Consider the following 15,807-nt stretch of genomic DNA (forward strand, 5'->3'; position numbering starts at 1 on the left):
ATTGTGAGCGCTAACTTTGGGGCACTAAAAATAATCAACTATAAACACTTGATAAATGTTAGTGATTCCATTGCCTTTTTAAAAAAATACATAGTTGTGCCATTGTTAGAGACTGTTCTTATGGGGCCAGCTAGAGATCTCATGATTGTATACATTGTGTACTGGTTATATATGCTGGCTTATGTGAAATGTGAACACTTTCCCATTCACAAAGATGCAATACTTGGGACTGACCTTGTGGTAGCTGTGGCCTGTTGCTTCCTGTCTTTTTGTCCATGAGAAAATTGCCTGGCTGTCCCTCCTGTTTCCCCTTGCCTGCTGGGTTTCGAAAATCTGAGCACATGCCATCCAACTGTCCAAAACCACCATCGGCACAATTTGAGGGTTTCTGTGGCCTCACTTGGCTATATCTTGGGGTGGGGAAAGTCATACCAACATCCCGAGTATTTTTCTTAGTTGCACTGTTCACAATCTCCAAATCTCCTGTAGTCAAAAGAAAGAAAAAGGAACACATTACTCTGGAGCAGCAGTGACACAATATGCAACGATGTTGGAAAGCCCTCTCCGGTCCTTCAAACTAAGTAAGTGGCCTACTGCCATACCCTCATGTACTATAACCATCATAAGCTAAGCTGGGTTGAACCAGACCAGAAGATTGACGGAAGACTTCTGAGGAACATCTACAAGCTGCAGAATGTGGTTTTCAGAAGGTAGTACTTGTGCAGGGTTTGTCAGAGTTTTTAGCCATTTTACTGTAATCTTAAATATGGGGCTGGAGGACTGTAAGGGTTGGTAAAAACAGACTCACGCCTTTTAAGTTATCACTGAAAATCCAGCTCAAGTTCAGTGACCAAGGATTGTTACTATGGGACGATCCACATGAAATTCGTTTTGTGGCATCAGTCTAGCTCCCAGGGCACAAGGCGTCTACATCACAACAACGTTAATACAACTGGAACTAACTGGTTCCCTTGTTGGCAGTTACAGTAAAGGTCAAGCACTGAATGGGACGAGGGAGTGAACTACCATCTCTCTGCTAGAGGAAGATTCCTGTATCCAGGTTGAGGCACAAAGGTAAAGTCAGCGTATGCTTGTGCCGCTTACGTTTTACTGGATAAACAGAATCCTTTGCTCAGGGTGGTCAGTCCAGCACTTTCCACGTATGCTAAATTTTATTTGTAAAGATTTTTAAATAGTTGGGATGCAAGGGAGAATTAAGAATGTGTAAAACTGAAGGTTTTAACCAAGACTTAAGAAAGTGTAAGCAACCTTGGAAAAATGTCATGAACATTTACCAGCCCAGATGCAAAGTTTACTTACAAAATAATGATAAGGAAAAACGGGTATTTTGTTTGCCCATCAAAAACAATCACTCATCCCTTAAAGTAGGATTTTGCAAGCCAGCTTTCAAGGAATGATGTAATTGAAAATTGCCACTAGGGGTTGTGGGGGAAGCCTGAACACAGGAATTATACCAGTCAATGGATAAATCATATCTTAAGCAGAGGACAAGAGATGTTCGAAGGGACAATACTGTAAACAGGGATAAAGGGTGTTGTTGGCATGCTGACTAGACTGATAAAATAGCGAGTGCTTAGAAAGACATTCAGTGACTTACATACAAACAAAGGATCTCAGGAACTTTAGAACTCTTGCAAGAGAAAAATAACATGGAAGCTAGAGCTAAGTCACTTATTTGATACTGAGAGAGATTAAAGGTCTGGGTTAGCAGAACTCAAATGAGCAACGATATTAGCCAGTAGCACAGTGGGAACCAGCAAATGGAAGTGTCTGATCCTAACACAATTCCAGGGAGATTTGGATGACCTTGTAAACTGGAGTATTAGTAATAGGATGAAATTCAATAGTGAGAAGTGTAAGGTTATGCATTTAGGGATGACTAACAGGAATTTTAGTTATAAGCTGGGGACGCACCAGTTGGAAGTAACGGAAGAGGAGAAGGACCTCGGAGTCCTGGTTGATCGCAGGATGACTATGAGTCGGCAATGTGATGTGGCTGTTAAAAAAGCTAATGTGGTCTTGGGACACATTAGGTGAGGTATTTCTAGTAGAGATAAGGAGGTGCTAGTCCCGTTATACAAGGCGTTGGTGAGACCTCATTTGGAGTACTGTGTGCAGTTTTGGTCTCCCATGTTTAAGAAGGATGAATTCAAACTGGAACGGGTACAAAGAAGGGCCACTAGAATGATCAGAGGAATGGAAAGCCTGTCGTATGAAAAGAGACTTGAGGAGCTCGGTTTGTTTTCCTTAACCAAAAGAAGGTTGAGAGGAGATATGATTGCTCTCTTTAAATATATCAGAGGGATAAATACCAGGGAGGGAGAGGAATTATTTCAGCTCAGTACTAATGTGGACACGAGAACAAATGGATATAAATTGGCAGTCGGGAAGTTTAGGCTTGAAATTAGATGAAGGTTTCTAACCATCAGGGGAGTGAAATTCTGGAACAGCCTACCGAGGGAAACAGTGGGGGCGAAGGACCTCTCTGGCTTTAAGTTTAAGCTTGATAAGTTTATGGAGGGAATGGTTTGATAGGATAACACTATTTAGTCAATAGGTCAATAACGTGCCACCACTGGTAATTAGTACCGAGGGTCAATGTTGGGATATTGAAAGTCTTTTTCCCGAGTGTCTGGCTGGAGAGTCTTGCCTGCATGCTCGGGGTTCAGCTGATCGCCATATTTGGGGTGGGGAAGGAATTTTCCTCCAGGGTAGATTGGCAGTGGCCCTGGAGGTTTTTCGCCTTCCTCCGCAGCATGGGGCAGGGGTCGCTTGCTGGACGATTACCTGCTACTTGAAGTCTTTAAACCAGGATTTGGGGACTGCAACAGCTGAGTCAAGGGAGAGAATTATTTCAAGAGTGGGTGGGTCAGCTTTTGTGGCCTGCATTTTGCGGGAGGTCAGACTAGATGATCATAATGGTCCCTTCTGATCTTAAGTTCTATGATTCTATGAATACTTTATTGTGAAAGGATCTAAGCAGTGCAATTTGTGGGCAGTGAATGCCCAGTATACATACCCGTCTGCAAAGACATGGATTAGACTCTGAAGCAGTCCTCTACAATGGTTGTGAAGAGATGAAAGCCAGAAGTGAATAAGCAGAGGTGAAGTTCGGACTGAAGAAACTCACCTGCTTGGATGCCCTTGTTTAACATCCGGGTGTGTCGCTTGTTACTGAGGGCAGAACTTGGTCCCCAGGAACTGTTGATTGTAGCAACAGAATCTGATGAAATAACAGAGTCTGCCACCTAGAAAAAAACATAACAGGTTCTTGGGGATTGCTATTCGACTCAAGTCAGTATGGGGGCAGGGGTGAGGGGTCAAGCTGGAAGGGAACAATAGTCACAAGTTCAGTTCTTAAAATGATTCAATTAACAATCGAGCACAGGCCTACAAACACCTTTCCACAACATTCTACACAATTCAGCCAACCTTGGCTTCCTTTTGTTTAGAAGAATGGACATACAGTGCTGGCATCCAACCTGATTAACTAGGAGCTTCACTCTGCCAATTCTTCAGGTGAAAAAATGGAAATGCTTTAACAGCTCTGCCACCAGTAACTAACGCCATCAGCCATGAAATCCTAATGCACATCCATTCAAACATTTATATTATATGCTTTCTTAAAATAAAAACTGTTTTAGAAATTACATTTTTTAAATCTTTAACTTCATGCACTAGCACAGTGGCTCTCAACCCTTCCAGTCTACTGTACCTCTTTTCAAGAATCTGATTTGTCTTGCAAACCCCAAAGTTTCATCTCACTTAAAAACTACTTGCTTACAAAATCAGACATAAAAATACAAAAAAGTGTCACAGCCACACTAGTACTGAAAAATTGCTGACTTTCTCACTTTTATCATACAATTATAAAAAAATCAATTGGAATATAAATATTGTACTAACATTTCAGGGGGCTGAGGAGGCCAGCGGTGAGGTGAGCAGCAGGTGGGCAAGGAGGTAAGCAGTGAGGTGAGTGGCAGGGAGGATAGGGGAGTCTGGCAGGGGAGTAAGCAGGCGAGCAGCAAGCCAGCAGTAGGGTGAGGAGGCGGGCGAGGAGGTCTGGCTGTGAGTTGGGGAGTGAGGAGGTGAGCGGTGAGCCACCAGTGAGCAGGGGTTCACACGGCGGGCAGGAGGGTGTCTGTGGCAGGGGAGCGAGGAGGCGAGTGGCAGGTGGGGAGGTGAGAGGAGGCGAGCAGTGGGTGAGAGAATGAGGAGGGACACAGGAGGCAAGCAGGGGTGGATGGGCAGTAGGTGGAGCCCCCCTTTGGGGAGGTTAGCCCCCAACTCTAACTATTCCACCTGCATCCCCCACCCCCTGGCAGCCAAAGCACCGAGACCCCCTGTTCCCCCCTGCAGCTGGGGTTACAAGCCCCCCATGCCAGGAGAAGCCCCAAGACTCGCCCGCCAGTGCACACACACACACACCTGCCCAGAGGCGCTCCTGGCCGCACTCTCAGGCCACCAAAAAATTTATTGCAAGAACCCCTGCTCTAAAGTGAGCCACACCTTCCCACCCTCTGGACCAAGGGTACCTGAACGTTGCAGGGCCTGGTAGGTGAAGGGACTATCCTGGAATGCTGATGTGTTCTCTTACTGCTCAGTAATGATTTCTGGTTCTATAGTACCAGAGAGAAAGCAAAGGACTTTCAAAAAGTCAGCAGTAAAGGTTCCCCCACTTTTCTGTAGCCCCCCAAATCAGTGTCTTTTACTGAGGTGAAACCTGTCCAGAAAATAGTAATTTATAAGAAGCAAGAAACAAGGAGTTAAGTGGCAAGAGTGGGAGGTTGCACAGGCACTAGTACCTTTTAGTTCAATATAAAAATAGAACTAGCTGCACTCAGAGATCTAATATTGAATGAGATGGCTTTGTAAGTTTGTATAATGATCTTATTGCCCTTTAAAATGTAGGGTCTTTTGTCTGTGAACATAATGCACCTAGTTACGCAAGCTTTGTATTCTGATTATGTAAATAGGGATATGCTCATGCTTAAATAGCACAGCAGTTATTGACAATGCTTCTATAGCCGTCAATTTTGACAATGTGCCGTCAAACAGCTGTTACAACGAAGTTAGTTGTGCTTCATTTTTAATTAGGAAACAGATTTTTCACACCTATCACAGTAATCAGTATTCTATTAATAACTCATAATACTAAATATGATGGGAACGACAGGAGCTATATTTTATTGCTCAGGAACTAGTGTACCTTCATTGTCACCAAATCGACACAATGCATAATTTCAATTGCCACATTTAAAGGGCCTGGTTTTTATTCTCACACATACAGGAATGTGTTACTTTGCATCTTGTAAAATCAATTACTGCTCTGGCAGATTTTACAAGACAGATGTGGCAGATACACACCTGCATATCAGAGAACAGAGTCAAAATGCAGATATACATTCTGGGAAAACAGAATCCTTATTCTATATGCAGACCAACATGATTTCCCTCCCATCCAAACAAGCATTTCAGCATTCAAGAAGGATTAGATATATGCAGTCATTCAGCAATGAATATATACATGCTTATTTCCATTCAGACCAACTTAAATGCAAACCGTGGTTTTGCGGCTGGTGTTTTGAGGGGTGCCTTAGGAATGAGATAAATTATATTAGATAGCAAACACCCTGAGGAAGAGTCCAGAGTTTGTATACTGTTGAGTATAAAATTGGCATTGAAATGATTAATAATTTTTTTTTTGTCCGAAACAGCGTTCTGTGGAAGAGGAGTTGACAATATTACTCAGATAAAGCACAGATAAAAACTGATTATAAAAAGGGTGCCACTTTCTTATACAACATATATATTCTATAATTTAAATATTGTGCAGTACTGTGTCTTGGAGTAATGGTTTCTATAAGCAAAAAGGAAATTACTTACCTGTACAGTAACTGGAGTTCTTAAAGATCTGTTGTCCATATGTACATTCTACTAATGATGTACACACATCCCATCCACTTGAGTTCTAAATCTTTGGCCAGAAGTGTCCATGTGGACATGCTTGTGCTCGGAGCACCCTTGCGCCCTTAGTCAAGGGCATAAGAGGATAGAGCACACAACTGCCTCTCAGTTTCCTTTCCACTGCAGCAGAATCCTGGTTGGTAAAGGACTCTGAGGTAGGGGGGATGGAGAGCAGGTTGAGGAATGTCTATATGTACAACAAATGCTCAAAGAACTCTAGTTACTGTACAGCTAAGTAACTTTCCTTTCTCCTTTAAGCAAACATACATATGCATACTCCACTAATGGTGACTCCCAAGCAGTGGACAACTGTAATGGAAGGAGCTTAGTCTTAAGAGCATAAAAATTGTAAGACAGCCTTGCCAAATGCAGCATCTGACTGAGCTGCGTCAGTGATAGCATGATGTCTAATGAGTGACCAGAACCCCAGGTGTACATAATGTCCAAAATAGACACATTTTTCAATGATGCTGCTCAGGCTGCCTAAACTCTGGTGAAGCAAGTTCTGAGTAGTAATAACAGGGTTCACTTTGGTCACCTCATAAGTTCTCACAAAATGAGAAATCCATCTTGGTAGTTTCTGAGATGAGATCGTTTTGATTTTCATCTTTTCTACAATGGAGCCAAAGAGTCTGGGCAAAGATTTTCATTCTTTGCAGATAAAATGCCAAGGCATGCCTGACATCTAGAGTGTGCAGCAGCACAACCTCCACTTTAGAAGCATGAGGCTTAGGAAGAAATATATGTTGGTGAATTTGCTGGTTCATATGAAACTCTGATCATCTTCAGCAAGAACTTAGGATGTGTCTTCAGATGTACGTTGTCTGGATAAGAGACAGTATAAGGAGTGTCAGCCACTAATGCTTAGATTTCTCCTATCCTCCTTACAGAGGTTAAGTGACTAAGAATGGTGTTGTAACTGATAAATGTAACAAGGAATACACCACTATCGGCTTAAAAGCTGGGCCAATCACTGCTGAAAAAACTAAATTAAGGTCCCACAGTAGAATTGGTTCTTTAACAAGTGGAAACACCTTAGGACCTTTCAAAATCTGATCACAGTTGGATGAGATAACATTGTGTGTCTATCCACTGGAGATGATGAGCAAAAATAGCCACTAGGTGAATTCTGATTGAGCTAAGTGACAGATTACACTGTTTCAATTCAAGCAATCTTAAGATTTCTGGCACAGAGGTTTCTGGAGACACCAACAAGAAAACCTTGTCCATTTTGTCAGCTAGGTCTCTCTCACTGAATCTCTTCTACGGTTCACCAAGATATTTCAGAAAGGTGAAGATCATGACTTCTGTACCTTTGACATTCATCCAGCAGCAAAGCCATGAGATGAAAGGACTTTTGTTTTAATTTTGTGGGAAATAATGGAGACAAAGAGTCAACGATGTTAACACGACCCTGTTACTGTACAACACTAAGCAGTGTTAAGCAAGGTTTGGTATGCAGAGACATCAGCCTGCTTTGTACCATGGCAAAAACACAATTGAAAATTAACCTTTGATTAAAGATACAGAAAAAAGAAGAAAAAAGCCTTAAAGCATCTGAAAGATGAAGTATTAAGAAAAGTTTTCATTCTAACACTATACATTGTTCCCTTTCCCTTTGCTTTAACACGTCTTTAGAAGGGGGAGGAGGGAGACATTTTTTTTAACACGTTTAGATGGTATCAAAGATGGTAATAACTGTCTGTTTGGGTGAAAAAAGAGAAAAAGTTAGCTGAGATGGGTTGGAGCTGTGTTAATTATTGTTGTTGAAGTCTGATTCGGTTTCCTAAAAGACAAAGCAAGACAAACACACACAAGAGGGGGGAGAAAAAAACAGCAAAGATAGAAAATGCAGCTTTGTCTCTGGTATTTATTTTCACTTGTGACCTCACAGCACATGGTCTTCTCCACCACTCCGAGACCTGGCAAACTTACTAGCATTGGTCTGATTAAGGCATTGTTTTTAGCTGCCTCTCTGGTCACAGGCTTACAAACGTGTTGCAAAACATACAGTCTTGGCCAACTAATCCAGAAAGGAGACAGAAGGGAAAAAGATAGGGATAAGAAAGAGAATAAGGTGGGGAAGAAAAAGGACACATGGTGGGGGAGGAGTCTCACATCCTAGGTGGTCCTCAGGATTCAGCCAGAGCAGTGGTTCCCAAACTTTAACAACCTGTGAACCTCTTTCACTAAAATGTCAAGTCTTGCAAACCCCCTCCTAAAAATGAATATTTCCAGAGATTTTCTCCTTTACCTGAGTATAAATTATAAAAGCAGTGATCTTGGAAATACAAAATTTGTTTTATGACATGCTTATTATACACTATTTATTATTATTTATCATTACAGTATTTTTATTACATTATGAAAATGGCAACACTCTTCCAAGATCTCACTTTCGTAGCTTGTGTCACTTTGAATAAGCCTGTTATAAGACAAGGCTCCTATGTTTCATGAAGGAGTATCGGATGTGAAACAGCATGAAGCTATTTAAGAAGCCAACTCAAAGAGTTCCTCCTACACAAGCATTCAGGTCTTGAACAGTCCAGGCAAACAATGCACAGTACAACAAAGCTTAAACTGGTTCTTCATAATAATTTTAAAAACAATACTAATTGCCTATTTAATTTAAAAAACAGCAAAAAATATCCACCTCCCTTTCCATTTCTTATAAAGAGTCTTGAAGTTTAAATCTCCTCAGTGTGATAGATACGGTTGCTTTGATTGCTTAGCCCTTGGAAGTCCAGGAGCTCCAGGCTGCTGGCCCCATGCTGCCCGGGGTCCCTAGGAACAGCTCTGTCCGCCATTAGGGAATTTTTTCTTGAGAACCCCCTGTAACATTTCGCGAACCCCCGTTTGGGAACCACTGAGCCAGAGCCAGTGGAGGTGGCAATGTCATCTGTACCATCTCTCTGGCAGGGTCTGGTCAGGACATCTCACAGAATCACGACAACAAAGGCCAAATGGTGTCATGATGGATCCAGGGATCCCAGGAGACTGTGGGGGTGGCAGCCATAATGGTGAAGCTTGTTCCTTTCCCTTCTTTCTGTCTGCAACTGGAAGTGTTGTGTCTGCTTCTAGACAACTTTTGTCCCAAAGTCTCTTCTTTTAAGGACTCTCTAGGGGAGTGATGGCTGGAATAGGCCATCCTCTCCTTATTTTGTCCACCAATTAGAGCTAATTTTCAACAGATAAATTTTGGTCCATTGATTTCCAGTCTCACATTTCTCTTGCTTACCAGGCATGATCTTAACAGTCCTTGAGTTATATCAACAGACCTTTTTCTTTTGACTCATTCAGTCTGTCTCCCTTTTTTACCTTTTCCTATCAACATTTATTGTTACAGGTTAGTGTGATATTTTATGAACTTTCACTCACTTTTCACAATTGAGCTTACAATCAGGATAAACGGTAGGCCCAGTTATCAAACAGGACTTCAGATCTGGATGCAGGATCTTCCCTTTATTGTAGCACAGCAAGAGCTGTCAACATTGGTGGTGCCACATGGTGTCAGGGAGTTGACAATAGGAATGGTTCTGAGATATCCTCCATCAATGGTGCCTGCACATTCAGTACCAACACTGCCAGTGCTGGAAGCTGCAGTGCCATAGTCTGTAGCACCAGAGTATGTGGTGCCAGATCAGTCTTAGGTGGTGCCAATGCTGAAGAGTGGGAAGTTGAAAGAACCAAGCTCCTCTATATAGGAGCTTTCGGCAGTGCTGTTTGCAAAACCTCTTCAGAGAAGCCTCTTCTCGGTGCTGATGCACTGGCACCATGATGAGATTGAACTTTGCTGGGAGCCACACAGACAGAGTGATCAGGAGGGGATACTTTTTTCTTCTTTTAGGAGATCTTAGGAGGAGATATGTCTCTAGAATCTGTGCCCTGTATCTTTTCTGACAATGATTTTGTATCAGATTAGGTTGATCTTGGTGCTAAAACCGATGAAGCCTATCATGCCAGAGATCCAACATTCACACTCTTCAATGATGAGAGATCATGCACAGGTGGGTCATAGAACCCAACAACTTAATGGGTTTGCTCATAACGTAGATCTGCAGCTACACTTCCCTATTCTTTGCAAGTACTACTTGTGAAGCACTTGCAAATGGCACAATTTCCAAGACTGTGCAATTTCCCTGAAGCAAAATAAACATTTTAAGTGCCTAACATTAAAGGGAACAGTACCCTCACAGGAGGGGCAGAATCCAGGAGATTTGGTTGAGTCCAATCTCATAGCAGAAAAACTTTAGGTCTGGTAAAACAAAGCTAATAAAATCAACAAAATGCCAACAAGGCAATTACTATTTCTAACTACGCTATACACAAGTTTGAAAAAGGTACTAGCAGTTCATTAACCACTGACAGCAAGCTGCTCCGTCTTGAAGCCAGGAGGCAGTGAGAAGAACTGAATGGCAGTTGGTGTGCTCAATTCTTTGTGCCCTGATTTGAGGGCATAAAAGACACTGAGAGTTTATGTACAACATACGAACAGTGCTGGCCAAAAGACTCCAAACTCAAGTGCACAGGTCGCGTGCACACCATAAGTGGAATGCACATACGGACAATCACCTGTCGGAGAATGATGATGGTTATAGTCTACTGCCTGTCAGCCTTTGAATCCTGCATATCTTAATTACAACAAACAAAAGTTAGCTACTGTTGGCACTAAAGAGCCAATATAGCCATAGAAAGGCAAGCTGGATTTCCATTCTACCTAAAGATTCAGAGAAACTGTGCCTCAGATTTTGGTTATCATCATGTTCCTATTATGCTGCTGACATTTAGGGAAGTGACAAAGCTCCTCCACTCCTGTCTGCTTCTTGCAAGTCTTTCAATGGTTCCCCAGCTGTGCCCCAGGTTTTTCAACTCTGCTTCCACAGTCCTTCACCATGTTGTTTTCGGGCGGCCTCTTTTTCGCTTGCCTTCAGGTGTCCATCTTATTGCTACTCTGGTGATGGAATCAGTTTCCATCCAAAGCACATGACCGATCCATCTCCAACACCTCCTGGCAATGATGGTGCTCAGATTCTCTTGGCTGCACTGTCAATAGATCTTGGTTTGAGATTGTTCTGGGCCAAAAAATACAGAGGGTTTTTTCTGAGGCAGGTTGTATGGAATGAAGACCATTTGGACATGTCATACTTTCTCATTCCCCAGCATTCTGCACTATAAAGTAGTGTTGAAAGTACGATAAATGTCAAATGTACTGTACATAGCTGAACCAACTTTCTCTTAACCTCATTTGATGCTGATCAGTATTCTTATCCCTATTTTATACATAGGGACACTCCATCAAAGAGATCAAGTTACTTTCCCAAAACCACAGTATCAGAGTTAGAATTAAAACTCAAGAGTTCCTAGCTCCTAATCCCATGTTCATTCCACTAAAGCTATCTCTCTGGTGACGTTTAATAACCAAAAAGAACAGAAAGCCTGGGAGGACTTTGCTGAGCTGCTAGTTGAGAGGGGCAAAGGAGGGAATCAGTTTCTGACCTGTAAACCAAGCACATTTGATCTAAAAGTTATTGAATGTCAGAAAATATAGGATCTGAATGTCACGTTTAGAGAGTCAGTTTTCTGACTATCATTGCAACTTCAGGATTATTTGGGGTAATTTTTTTTTTTTTAAAACAAGCTAGAGCCTTGAAAGGCTCATTTCCTCCCAGAGAATACACAATAACCTGCTAGAGACACATTAAATACTTTTGATTTATTAACTGCTTTCATCAAAAGTCGACAGTATATCCTAATAAAATGGAAATGTAGATTAGCATTGATACACCACCATTTTGTTCCCTCAAAAATTAAATAGTATATTCTAACATTAACAAACTACAGGAACCAGAAAGATATACTATACAAACCCCAGAACATATCACTGTCTATACTGTAATCTTCATCAAACCTAAGATCATGCCACATTTTTGATAGTTATCGATTTCTCTTCCTAACTATGGGCCAGGTCTAAAGTCCATTGAAATCAACTGAAAGATTCCACTGATTTCAATGAATTTTGAATCAGGCCTTTAGACAGATTGACAGATGATGGCCCTGAGAATCTTACAGTCTGAAGTGCCATCTACATCCACAGTTCTACTGATACAAAAAATAAATCAGAAAAGTAAAAAGTTCAGATGTCTCATCTAAATACATCTACATTATTAAACATAATATTAATTCTAATTGTGCAAAATAGGATTGATGGCTCCCAGAAGTTGCCCAGGCAGCATAGCAAGGGTCACTAGCTAGAGCCAAATTCCACAACCCTGCTTTCCCAGTTTCATCTGCAGAAATATGGAAAATGGCAGGGAATATTTAAGTGTTTGGAGAGCAGATATATTTGTAGCTTGTTGCTTTACAGGGTCTCTGACAGACATAAATAGGAGGCAAAGGAAGGAAGTGAACGAAGGGGTGTGATGGGGCTTAATTCCCCATTGCCTGTACGACAAGGGCAAGAACCTAATTAGTTATGCTCCATACCTGGGAAGTGATTAACTAATTTCCTCCTGGCCAGAGGAGGTGAAGCTAAGCTGTATAAGGAGCTGAGGCAGCTCAACGGAGAGGAAGAAACCCAAGAGAGAGGAGCTAGGGAGAGTTCTCTTTTCCTGGGAAGGATCTGGAAGAAGATCCACTAGTTTGGGAGAGGCTAGGGCCAGGAAGCAGAGCTACAGGAGTAGGCTTAATTCCTGTGTTGGGGCTCTAGAGTGTACAGAAGCCCTCAGCTAGGGTCTGTGGGGGGCAGAAGGCACTCCCAGCAGAGAAAAGCCTGGTGCGGGGCCAGTAAGCTGACTAGGGGAAAGAACTGAAGTTGAGCCCAGGAGGGGCAAAGGACCTTTTTGTTTGTGAAGCCAAAGACCAGGACTGAACTGTTATATGACTTGGCTGGAGGTCCAAATGGGAGTGGTCACTGTGTCAGAGAAAGTGGCCACCACATGGGGTACAAGAGGGTACAAGTCCCCTGCAATGCTGTGTCCAGGAAGAAAGGTATCTAGAGGCAAGGATGCACCTTGACAAGGGGAGCGAAAAAACAGAACTTGATTTTGCTGCCCTGGGAAAAGGGAGAAGAACTTGGTTTGTTCTGTGGGCTACTTTTCTCACTGGTGAGGGAAGCCTATCCTATAACAATCCTCTCCCTAGGCCAGTGTCAACCATTCTCCAAATAAGGAACGATTACTACGTTTTCCACTCTGTTTATGATATAGCATCAACAAAGCTATTAAAAAAAACGGTTAGATTGCCTCTTTGTTTAAATGATCACATACCTGGGTATCTTTTCTTTTTCTATGTCGCTCAGCAAAAGTCATTTTAGGATATTTCAAGCCCACTACTTTACTTCTTCCCTTGTCCCACTTTTCAGAGCGACTTTTCTGCTGACTGATGGTGCAATACAGTTCGGACAGTCTTGGTGACAAGCACACTCTTTCATGCCCAAAAGCCCTGATCAGCCTGGCAGTGTCAATGGTGGAAATGGAACTGCTCACCTCAGTCTGAGAAGTTGTTTCCATCTCTGTTTGGGTCACGGTGTCTGATTCAGAGGTGGTAGAACCTGTCATTACAATGTGGTCTTTAGTAGGCATGGTCTCTAAAGAGGTGTCACTCAGGGGATCTAAATATTTCTGTTTCAAGAATCTCTTCATGTGATTGATAGTTCTCTCTCCTGCCCTTTGTTGTCTAGACTCAACTCGTCTTTTTTCATCATAACTGGTATCTGATCTTTCTTCAGCATTCAATACGTTTCTATAAGAGTCTAGGTTACTTTCATATATCTTCTTGTCCTGACATCTTATTTTCTTCTGCTCTCTTCCCCTAGTTTTCTCTCCAATATTGCTCTTGCCATTCTCTGTAGGCATTAGTGAATGCCTAACTGGATTCTGGAGGACTCTGGCCAGTCGATCAAGGCGTTCCACTAGGGACAGCTCATTGCTGCTCTTAAGATTATGGAGGTGGTGCTTCTTCTGACGCTCTAAAAACTTAGTCCAAAGCTCATCCAAACTGCCAGTGGAGTAGGTACTCTGTTTTAGTGGCAGATCCATCTTCTGTCTCCTGACTAAGTCAGTCCTTTGGCTGCTTGATAGCAGATAATCTCTGACTTTCTTTTGGTCCTCTTGTACATGCTCTTTCCCTGAAGCGTCATTTCCCAAAGATGCATTGAATCTCAAGTCCTCCACCTTGCTATAATCCACTTCTGCAGTTAGTGGGGAGAATTCATCCTCCCCACCCATTTGAGGGTAAACAGAGAAGGAGTGTTTATCTTTCTTTGCAGCTCTCCAGTTTTGGAAGAAATCTCTTGAAGAAGGTCCAGTGTGTCCAATATCAGTGCACTCATCTGAAGGCTCATCATTAGAGAGGAAGTAACTCTCATGTTGCAGGGGCACTGGATGGTGAAGGTAAAACTGGGCTGACTTGAAAACTGAATGAGTTGTTTTTACAGATTCCAAATGATTCACGGACTCTGAAACAGAAAGAAAACTGATGTTTTATTTCCCCTCCCCAATGATGGCTACTGGCTTCTTCGGAAACAGTCTCCTACAAATACGGCAACTCTCATTCCAAAGGACTCTCAAAGCAGTTTACCAACTACAGGCATGTATGAGTCACTTCACACAATGCTGAAATGCAACCACCTCTGGGATGGAATCTGAAAGTTATTAACAGTGCACAGCAGTTTTATACAGACATTTAGGCTAGGAAATGAAGGGGAATACCACACCAATTAAAACTGCAGGAGGAATTTAAACATGCAGTATGTAATTTCCTAAACTGGCATATGGACAGGATGCTGAGGTTAACATTTACTCTTACAAAAGGTGCCATAAGATTTTCAATGACAAGAAGCCAGAAACTCAGTTTTACCGCTCATCTAAAGTACAAAACCCCTAGTATACAGTGCCATGTTACTAACTTAAAAGAATGCCACTTATAAGTGATGCTACCTCCTGTATCACCCTGTGTACATCTTGGAGGTATCCCACAGAAGTATTGACCAAGTCTTAACTTGTAAAATCTGATGGGATTACTCAGCCCAAAGTAAAACAGCTGCAAGGAAATTCCATGAAAAAATAATGCATGTGAGGGGGAGGGATAGCTCAGTGGTTTGACCATTGGCCTGCTAAACCCAGGGTTGTGAGTTCAATCCTTGAGGGGGCCACTTAGGGATCTGGGGCAAAAATCATTACTTGGTCCTGCTAGTGAAGGCAGGGGGCTGAACTCAATGACCTTTCAGAGTCCCTTCCAGTTCTCTGAGATAGGTATATCTCAAAATTATTATTTTTTTTAGAATGACCTGTGTTTTCAAATAACTACACAATGTATTATAAATGAGATTATAATTAATATGAATGTATTTTGTATGCATGCACTGTGCTCTAGTAGGAATATGTATCCCAAGCAAAAAGAGAAAATGCTTGTAAGGAAAGGCTCCAGTCTTAACTGGATGAATAATCATCTCTAAAAGGGCATTTATGAATATGTAGAGAGCCTACAAGGAATTAAATAGGGGATAGATCAGCAAAAAAAAAGATACATCTTGGAGGTCAGAAAATGTAGGATTAAAGTGAAAATTGCCAAAAGTAAACCTGAGTTGGACTTTGCAAAGGAAATTAAAACAAAGAGTAAAAGGTTCTCTAGCCATATAAATAAAAAGGAGCAGTGGAAAAAAAAGAAGTGATGTGTAGTGAGGATGGAGTAGAAACTAAGGATAATCTAGGTGTGGCCCCAAAACTAAATGTTTATTTTGCCTGGTTTCAATAAGATGATGATGTAGAACACGGGGGCAAAGGCAAGATGGTTAATGGGAATGAGCATATTGAAACAGAA

At 41.9% G+C, this 15,807-nt stretch overlaps 1 protein-coding gene across 1 annotated transcript in view; it reads right to left on the bottom strand.

Annotated features, from left to right (window-relative positions):
- ALMS1 (ALMS1 centrosome and basal body associated protein) overlaps positions 1 to 15,807 on the bottom strand; it is a 144,417-nt gene that overhangs the window by 27,051 nt on the left and 101,559 nt on the right. The window contains exons 12-15 of the mRNA XM_045019073.1: positions 13,254 to 14,443; positions 4,557 to 4,640; positions 3,152 to 3,269; positions 235 to 483 (exon numbers count right to left, since the gene is read on the bottom strand). Of these exons, the coding sequence (XP_044875008.1) occupies positions 235 to 483; positions 3,152 to 3,269; positions 4,557 to 4,640; positions 13,254 to 14,443 (1,641 nt within the window). The remainder of the gene's footprint in view (positions 1 to 234; positions 484 to 3,151; positions 3,270 to 4,556; positions 4,641 to 13,253; positions 14,444 to 15,807) is intronic.

The sequence above is a fragment of the Mauremys mutica genome, chromosome 5 (assembly GCF_020497125.1).
Source record: "Mauremys mutica isolate MM-2020 ecotype Southern chromosome 5, ASM2049712v1, whole genome shotgun sequence".
Taxonomy (NCBI): Eukaryota; Metazoa; Chordata; order Testudines; family Geoemydidae; genus Mauremys; species Mauremys mutica.